Consider the following 9,892-nt stretch of genomic DNA (forward strand, 5'->3'; position numbering starts at 1 on the left):
TTTTTTTTACTCCCTGGAGAGCATCAGGACCAACTTGTGTTATTAGTTTGTAGGATTTTGTTAGTCCCACTGGACAGAGAAAGTTCCTAGAGTTGAAATGAAGTCACAGAATCCTCAGATTTTTTTAGTAGCCTTTGTCAAAGCCGTGGCAAGGCCCGCCTCTCTTCTCAGCCATCTTAAAGTAGGGAGATGCAGTTTGGCCAGGAGCCTGGAGTCCAGTTGTGCCGTGGCATCCTCTTGTGAACCAAGGGAGGTCTCTGTTTGCTGTCATCAGGTAGCCTCCTTTCTCCTAGAGCAGCGGTTGGCAAAGTATAACCCACAGGCCAAATCCGGCCTCTGCTTGTTTGTTTTTTGTTTATTTTTTATTGTCTGTGAGCTAAGAATGGTTTTTACATTTCCTCAGGGGTTGATAAATCAAAAGAATACTGTTTTGTGCCACGTGAAAATTGTATGAAATTCAAATTGTAATGTTCCTAAAGTTGCATTGGAGCACAGCTGTGCTCATTCGTTTATGTATTGTCTGTGGCTGCTTTTATGCTCTAACGGCAGAGTTGAGTAGTTGAAGTAGAGACGTGGCCAACAGTGCCTAAGTGTTTGCTATTTGGCCCTTTACAGTAAAAATCTGCAAACCCGCATTTCCTTTGTTCATGACTGCCTGTCAGTTCTTAATATGAAGATAAACATATAATAAGTGGTTAATAGATACAATAATGGATAAGTGGTAGTAAACTAGGCCTTTCTACAACTGAAGCAACCTTCCTCAAACAAAATTGGCCTCAGGCTATTTTAACTGTTTCTCCCTGTTCCTCCCCCAAGGCCCTGGGAGGAAAAGAGACTCTCCCCTACATTAGAGTCTCTAAGATGTCCCTCCCAGGGCCTGGCACATGCCTTTGCTATTGATAGCTCAGTATTTTCACTTCCCCTTCTTAACTCCCTTGGGTGAGTAGGTAGGGAGTTGCTCCTATAAATAAGTCTGTGCTGTCCTAGTCGGACTTTGCGGCAAGGCCAGTAGAATGTTACTTTGTAGTTCTTTTCCCTTTTCTCTTCTTAACAGTTGTGTAGAGTTCTGTAAGTGCTGATTACTAAAAGCTGGCTCTAGTTTGTACAGTGCACTGTTTTCCTATTTCTGAAGTTAAAGTGGTTTGCCTTTCAAGCTTTAGAGGGATTCGTTCAGATGGATTATTTTTAAAGGTATCATTTGGCATCCCCTTTCTTGTAAATGTTTGATTCATGAAAATAACCATAAATGCTTCACAAAGCTGTAATGTACAGAAGGGTGGTATGTGGGTGGTATGTGAAGTGTCAAATGGGGAATTATATGGCAGTGTATTTTTAGCAGAGCAAACATCTAAACTATATTCTGAGCTATTATTTCTGAGCCAGAGTAACCCGGCAGTCGTTAAAACTCTTCCTCTAGACCTCATCTAGTGGGTCATTTCAGCCAAAAAACCATTAGATTGTGGCACATTCCAGAAAAGCGTTAAAAATTTTAAAAAGAAAAAAGTGAGCTCTATTATGGCTCAAAACAATAAGGTGCCTGTCGAGTATAATTCCAGTTGCTGTATCTTAAATATAAGATGAGGATAGCCCCAGAGGGGGGTGGGGCAGTTCAGGACTTATTCTGGGCATTGGGGATACAGAAATAAGTAAAACAGTCAAAAATATGTGTTCTCTGGAGCTTATGTTACAGTAGAAAAAGACAAGTAAAATAGCCAAGTGCGTCACACAGTGAGAAGTGCTTTGGAGGAAAACTGAAGCGAGGAAGGGAGGTGTGGGTGTGGGGTGGGGAGGCGGGTGGCAGCAGGTGGGGATGGTTTGCAGTTTTTTTTTTTGTTTTTTTGTTTCTTTTGAAGATTTTATTTATTTGAGAGAGACACAGCAAGAGAGGGAACTTAAGCAGGGGGAGTGGGAGAGGGAGAAGCGGGCTTCCCGCCGAGCAGGCAGTCCGATGCGGGGCTCGATCCCAAGACCCCGGGATCATGACATGAGCAGAAGGCAGACGCTTAACGACTGAGCCACCCAGGCGCCCCTGGTTTGCAGGTTTGAATAGGTAGAGAGGGGGAAAGCAACACCGATAAAATAACGTCTGAGCAAAGAGCCAAAGGTGAAGAGAGAATAAGTCACATGGGAGTTGGGGCAGAGGGTTCCAGGCGGAGGGGTAGGATCGTGTGTGTTGGGGAAGCTGCAGGCGTGGCTGCAGTAAGGGGGCTGGGGCGAGTAATAGATGGGACACCATGGAGACTAGGAGAGGGTGTTGTACCAGCAAGTATGCTATAAGGATTTGGACTCTTACTCTGATTGGTGTGGAGCCACCAGGATGTTTTGATCAGATGACTAACATTTTTCTTCTTCATCTTGAAAAATATCATTTTAAACTGCTATGTTGAGAATAAAATATAGAGGGGCCAATTACAGTAATCGAACAGTGGCCTTTCTTGTGAAAATGGAATAAAAATATAAATGTCTCTTCTTCATTGAGAAAAATAATAAGAAGGGTTTTGACCCTATGCTCAAAATCTTAAATTTGACTCTAGGCTTGTTTGACAATACTAGAATTCTTCGAACTACTTTTTTTGTTCTTGAAGCCAGAAAGAGCGTCCTCTCAGTACAACTAAAAGTACTGTCTTACAAAGTAGGTGATAAACTTAGAAATTTGTGCTCCTCTATAGTGGTCCCAGTTGAAACGGTGAATTGCTTTAAAGAGAATTTAGGTAAAGAGAGCACTTGGGATGGATAATAGATATAGCTCAGTTAACTTTGAAAGTAGTATGCTCTCCTGCAAAGTGTCTTTTTTAGCAGACACAAAGGGTTGGATGGGCCACTGGTGTGGCTGTGTTTATCGATTGTTTTTGTCATCTTTATCATCAAATTGATAGTCAGAATTGGATTGAATTTTTTTTTCTTTTCACCCTTCCTTCCTTCCTTTCCTTCCTTTTCTTCTTCCCTCCCTCCCTTCCTTCCTTTTTTTTTTTTTTCAGTCCAAAAGAAATAGAAGACTTTCAGTCAACTGAGTCTTTTGGCAGCCAGCAGATGAATCTCAGTATTGGTGATGACAGCACTGGTAGCTGGTCCAATTTAAGTTTTGAAGATGAACACCAGGATGAAAGTAGCAGTTTTCATCACCTAAGTGAAAGGTAACTAAAGTTGTGCATGTGTGATTGCTTAGTTTAGGTCCTCAGACCTCAGGAGTAAATTTATATTGGGTGTTTAAAAATGATGAATTTGAAAATATTTTATTATTTTCAGAATGTATTTTATTATCCATAATGTGGTTCTAATGGTTTTTCACATTTATTAGGTATAGTTATTAGCCAAGCTAAGTTTCTTTGCGTGTGCCAATGGTTGATATGAAAAATATTGCATACACTGGATTTTATACCCTTAGGATTTTCCTGGACTTTTATATCTCTCACTTTTTAAGAAGGGTACCTTTTTTTCTTTAGAGGCTGAGAAAAAAGGCAGTGATCTGTAAAAGGTATCTTTTTTTTTTAAATTTTATTTTATTATGTTAGTCACCATACAATATATCATTAGTTTTTGATGTGGTGATCCACAATTCATTGTTTTCGTATAACACCCAGTGCTCCATGTAGTACGTGCCCTCCTTAATACCCATCACCGGTCTAACCCCTCCCTCCAGCCCCTTCCCCTCTAAAACCCTCAGTTTGTTTCTCTGAGTCCATAGTCTCTCATAGTTTGTCTCTGTAAAAGGTATCTTAACGACCCTGTAATTTTCTTGTTATTAGTGAAAGTAATATCTTTTTTGGGAAGGATTCCTCACTTGCCCTGCTATTCAGGAACAAAATGACCTGGACCATTTATACTTGAATGACTGAAAATACATAAACTCCTTATAAAAATATGGTTTTATACACAGGAAGCACTTACCTCATATATAACTTGTCTTAGTTTATTTTGTTTATAATAACAGTCTTTGGCATATTTTATTCTGATACACTTGTTTCTTACATTCTTAACTCTCTAAAGGCATTCCTGACTAAACTATAAAATGCCATAAATTTTTATCCACATTAATTGATAATTGGAAATAATCAGTGCCATCCAGGGCTGAGTCTAGGGAGAGGAAAGGCTTCTTAGTTTCGGACTGTGGAAGGGACCCTGTGAGGCTTCAGTGGAACAGAACCCTTGGAATTGACTTACCAAGAGGAGGAAGTGAGAAGACCGTGGGAGGAGGGGATGAAGGGAAGGAAATGGCTTTTCACCTGTTAGAAGACATCATTTCAGAGCATTTTGTCTGATGTTTGGATTAACCAATAAGTATTAGTTTTTATAAAACATCTATCTTGTCATAGTTTCTTAAAATGCTATGTAAACCACCAATACTTCTTAAAATCTGGGTCCGAAAAGACAGTCTTTAAAACTGGTAGTGGGAAGTAGGGGTAATATCACAAACATCATGTGGCCCTTTCCATGACTCTCCCAGGAATAGAATGTTAACACTTAAATTCTTCTCTCATCTTGGAGAGACACAGGTTTCTAGAATTTTAGTAAGGGTTGACGTTGCTGCTTAGGAAATCCTGCTGTTAAAATGGGCGAACTAGGGTTCATGGCATGTGCATTAAGGGGCCTGTAGCCAGTTGAACAGCTCTGTGCAGAATGTTGTCTGGTTGGATGGCTCTGTCCTTGGTTCTGGCCTCTTTAGCATTTTATTAGTGATAGAGGATAAGTAATCTCCCCCGCCCCGCCCGCCCCCATCTGCGGTTTTGCTTCCTGTAGTTTCAGTTGCCCATGGTCAGTTAAGGTCCAGAAGCAGATGACCCTCCTTCTGACATGTTGTCAGAAGGTCACTTGTTGCCTAACACTATGTCACTGTGCCTGTGTCATTCCCCTCACTCCATCTCATCATGTAGGCATTTTATCATCTCACATTATCACAAGGATGGTAAGTACATACAAGAAGATACTTTGAGAGAGAGAGACCACATTCACATAACTTTTATTATAGTATATTGTTATAATTACTCTTTTATTATTAGTTTTTGTTGTTAACCTCTTACTAGTGCCTAATTTATAAATTAAACTTCATCATAGGTATGTATGTGAAGAAAAAAACGTAGTATATGTAGAGTACGGTACTACCCATGGTTTCAGGCATCCACTGCGGGCCGTGGAATGCATCCTCTGCAGATAAGAAGGGACTGCTCTGCTCATTATTTGTGAATGACATAAAACAAAGATGAAAAGATCATCTCATTAACAGAACCAAGTTTCAAAAAGACCCAATCGGGTGGAGACTAAAAGAATTATGTTTAACATGGGTAAATGCATTTGGTTCAGAAAATTAACTGAATTCAGGATGGGGAATAACTTGGCTTCACAGCATTTTTTCAGAAAAATACCTGTAGTTTTAATTGAACACAGAACAGTTATGCTCTGTGGTTATTAAGGTTCAAGCACAAAGAGTAGGGCTCATCCAGGGTTGGTAGTATGCTTGTTGAACATAACATTTCTAGAGAGATTAAGATTAAGAGAGAGAGAGAGATTAAGATTCATTAGGTCGTTGGAGGTCCCAAAAATCTCAGATGATTTTAATGCAGGTGTTTCAGAGATCACACTTAAGATACATAGCTGCACATGTTTTGTCTTTGATGCCATCTGCTGTAGGAACTGTAATTTTCTGGTACAGAGATCAGATAGGAGATAAAAGACCTCAATGGTTTGGACACTTCATGTGCTTTTACTCTCAAGTAGGAAGTTTAGTAGAGGGCAGCAGTTAAAAAAGAAATAACAATTTCAGAGTTTCACCGGTGTTTATGAGGAGTGTGTAATTATTTGATTTGAAAGAGACTTGGTCTATGTATGTGCATCTCTTAAGTATTTCAAGCAGTCTGTGAACTTCTTACAAATTATGTAGTAGATTAGGTAAGAGATGGGACCGGGCTTGCAGAATTTTTGAGATAATACTTAAGAGATACGTCAAAATCGATAGTAGTCTTTATGTGGCTGAAAACCACGATAAAGAGTCTTAGCCCCTGACCCCCACTGGCTTGAGGTACACCTGCTCGAGACCTAGGAATTATGAAAAGATGGAAAATACACAGACAGGAATAGATAGATAGGAAATAGGAAAAGATGTAAAAGAAAATGATGGAAGCAGGGCAGTGTTTAAGAATGAAATAGGAACACCGTTAAGTGAAGAAATTAAGTTGTTTTATGTCGGGTTAATGGAGGACCATTGTACCTCCCGGTTTGCTTGGGACAGTCTGAATTTACTTCTGCTGCTCTGGTGTACTTATTAATGGTGACTTCTTTCATTTCCAAAAGTATTCGGCTTACATGAGAAATTACGTGGGCCCCCTAGTTAGAGGTGACATTTTATAAATAACTGACTTGGCATCTGACCCATTTTGAGGGGCAAGAGGAAGGGGGAATGAGGTTAAATAGAGGGAGTTTGAATCTTTAGTCTTTACATTTTTTAGGCATTATATCTTTGCATGTTCACCTAAACCTTAGGTGGTGGATTTTGATGATTAATTAAAAGGAGCCCTCATTATTGTTGTCAGCATATGGGTAAGAATTTTAATTTTGTATTATTTTTCTTTGTTTATAGAAAACCATTCTATTAGTAGAGGTGAATGCAATGTTTGAGATCCTCAATTTTTCCTTTTGGTTTGGCTCACAGCTGTCTGTCCACTCTGTATTTCTGTGTTTTCCTATCTTTGGTTTGTCTGACAGCAGGCTACATAGGCAAAACTCTGGCTGTTTTCATGGTTTTGTAATAGAGCTATATTTGTTTGAACATAGGCTGAAAAGACACTGCTCAGTTTTAACTTTTCTAACACAGTCTAGTTTGTGACCGTTTGCTAGCGCCAGAGTAAATATGGATATGCAAGTTATTGAAATTGCTTGGAAACTCTTTAGAACTTTTAAATAATCCTTTTTTTTGTAACCTTGTCAACATTTACTGATGCACAGAAGATGATTTTGTGTTAATTCACTGTTCAGACCCAAAATTTTGGTTTGTGTACGTATTAATTTTTATAATTGCCTAGCCTAATGTGGGGAAATATAAGCTGCTTATCACTGCGAACTAATGTGCTTACTAATTATTTTAATGATTAGTATTTTAAATTGCATGTTTAGGTTTTAATCTGAAAAATTAAATTTAGTTTTGTTTCCGAACACAGTCGCTTTTTGTTTCTTATTGCTTTGCCGCAGTTTTAGAATATAGTTGCTTTCTTCTTTTGATTCAGTAGTTTAAGAAGGTATGGCATTAGGGACTGGCCCACCAGACAGGTGTATTAAGCCTCAGTTACTCAATATTCTGAAGAAAATGTATGTTATTTGCCACCTACTGAATTATACGTAATATATGAAATGAAAGTAATTGACATAATAAGAGTATTTTGAAATCAGAAAACATCTTTTCTCCAAGTAGTTAGAAAAGGTCTATTTGGGACTATGTTTTGGTGCCTGTCCTTTTATTCCTGCCCCCCCAAACCCATCAGTGTTTGCATTGTCTAAAGAGCTGAGAGATAGTTAACCTGTGGTCTTTTAAAATTTTATCCAAACGGAAGAGTATTGGCTTTTTACGAATTATATCTCAAGATTTGCCATAGATATTGATTTAAATCATTGAAACTTCTTACTTCACACATTCATTTGCTGTCCTACAAGCCATTCTGTTGTGTTCATATGTAAAATACATATAAAATGAGAATAATTTTCCTGATCTGTGGAGGACAAGTAAGAGAACTCCCAAATGTCCAAGACTGCCCAGTTGCAGTGATGAAAGCCTCCGCGGATGCACCACTCTGCCGGGCAGCTTCCGAACCTCCCACTTAGCACCGACAGAAGCTGTTCCAAGGAAAACCAAGGTCTTCTTTACTATTCATTTTCTGGTTCAGCTCTGTTCTTTTCTTCTTCTGGCAGTAATGGTAACAGCAGTAGCTGGAGCAGTCTTGGTTTAGAAGGAGATTTGTATGAGGACAATTTATCCTTTCCAACATCAGACAGGTTGGTCCAGTCCAGAAACTTACAAACTGATGAGTCTTTCACACTAATGCATGATGTCATATTCTTAAAAGAACGTGGGTTACAGTGCCAATATGTATCAGTCTGCTTCTCTCCTATGTTTGGACTTGATTCTGCTTGATAATTTACATCTAATGAGAAACTTCAATTATGCTAAGAGGCAACTGACATCTAATTGCAAAATGTGTTACATCTATGCATGTGTTTCTTTGCTTGCTATTTCTCATCCTACCAATTATTATTTCATTAAAAAGAGCTTGCTTCCTACAGGATTTCTGGTTTTTGTTGTTGTGTTGTTTTTGTATGTAATTTTATTTCACATGTAAGGAAAGTGTAGGAAAAATGTATTTTTAGTGCATTAAAAATATGTCCTTGGCATCAGTAGATGCCACGGCAGTCTATGATAATTCAAATGCTGTGTTATCCAAAACCAAATTAGTAGACTATTTCAGCTTTAAATTATTTGAAATTAAATTTTATCATGAAATTACTTGGCGTTCTCTATCACGGTAAGGTAGAACCTCTTGGTTATTGATGACCTGTCTAAGCATCATTTACAATTCAGATTTTAACATGAAATGGTGTGAGAAGCAAAGCTTCCTTTTCTTATTGTCATCTCTTCCCTTTTTAAATGTCATATATCATATTGTAACATTCATTCTTTTCCACGTTTTAAGAATTAGTTTTAATACCATTATTAATTAAAGCTTTTTTTTTTTTTAACTGCTTCTGCTCTTTTATTCGAAAAGTGATGGGCCAGATGATAAAGAAGAAGATCGTGAGGATGATGGAGAAGGTAATTGACAGATTGTTTTTCAAAGTGTTTGCATGTTTTTTTGTTTAAGGTTTCCTAGATGAGTCTTCACCTTGTGCATTTTCATCACTGAGGCTCCAGGTTATTACAAATCAGGGTATTTACATTACAAATCAGGATATTCTTGAACTAATGTATCCAGTGGCAGGTCCTTTGCTGAACCATTTATACCATTTGATTGCTAAACTAATGAAGTGCCCATTGGTATAAAGATTGAACTACTTTAAAAGAATTACTCAGTGATTTGAGAGGGAAATGTATGATAATCTCTCTATAATTATCTTTTTCTAAACATAAAACCCTTACATTATAAGATATAACTTATTATAATTATGGCATGTGCCCTAGTTTTTTCCTTCCAAACTAGTAACCTCTCAAATTAGTGTTTAATGTTGATGTTACATAAATTAGTAAGTAAAAATTAAAAGATATTTTAAAATCAGTCCTTCCCTCTCTCATTTCTATTCCTAAACTCACAAATATACATATTTGAAGAAAATATTTAATTCTTCCTTTGATGAACCTGATTCCAAATATCTAAATACTAGATACCATTGGTCACGGTGTTCTCGACCATGATTTGTAATCCTTAATCCAAATATTAGAATGTCTGAGTGAATGTAGAAACTTTCCATGTTGAAGCTGAATTTTCATTGTATTTAGATGGCTTATTCTTTTATTATATAAATACCAATAATGTCTTCTATAGAGTGGCACCTAAAAATATTCATACTGTTTGAGATATTTGTTTTTGAGCTAGTCTTTTTATTTTTTTTTATTTTTATTTTTTATTGTTACATTAATCACCATATATTACATCATTAGTTTTTGATGTAGTGTTCCATGATTCATTGTTTGTGCATAACACCCAGTGCTCCATGCAGAATGTGCCCTCTTTAATACCCATCACCAGGCTAACCCATCCCCCTACCCTCCTCCCCTCTAGAACCCTGTTTGTTTTTCAGAGTCCATCGTCTCTCATGGTTCGTCTCCCCCTCTGACTTACTCCCCTTCATTCTTCCCCACCTGCTATCTTATTCTTTTTCTTTTTTCTTAACATATGTTGCATTATTTGTTTCAGAA

General features: G+C 37.7%; 1 protein-coding gene across 5 annotated transcripts in view; it reads left to right on the forward strand.

Moving 5' to 3' along the window:
- Window positions 1–9,892, forward strand: part of AKAP11 (A-kinase anchoring protein 11) — a 61,356-nt gene that overhangs the window by 33,307 nt on the left and 18,157 nt on the right. For 3 of the 5 annotated variants that reach the window (XM_025874828.2, XM_025874827.2, XM_073894493.1), the window contains 3 exons: window positions 2,979–3,134; window positions 7,894–7,977; window positions 8,745–8,791. In XM_025874828.2, coding sequence (XP_025730613.1) covers window positions 2,979–3,134; window positions 7,894–7,977; window positions 8,745–8,791 — 287 coding nt within the window. The remainder of the gene's footprint in view (window positions 1–2,978; window positions 3,135–7,893; window positions 7,978–8,744; window positions 8,792–9,892) is intronic. The other 2 variants (XM_025874829.2, XR_012378789.1) reach the window with 2 other exon arrangements.

Source organism: Callorhinus ursinus, unplaced genomic scaffold (assembly GCF_003265705.2).
Source record: "Callorhinus ursinus isolate GAN/ISIS: 27379988/994484 unplaced genomic scaffold, GSC_fseal_2.0 scaffold7, whole genome shotgun sequence".
In the NCBI taxonomy this organism is placed as follows: Eukaryota; Metazoa; Chordata; class Mammalia; order Carnivora; family Otariidae; genus Callorhinus; species Callorhinus ursinus.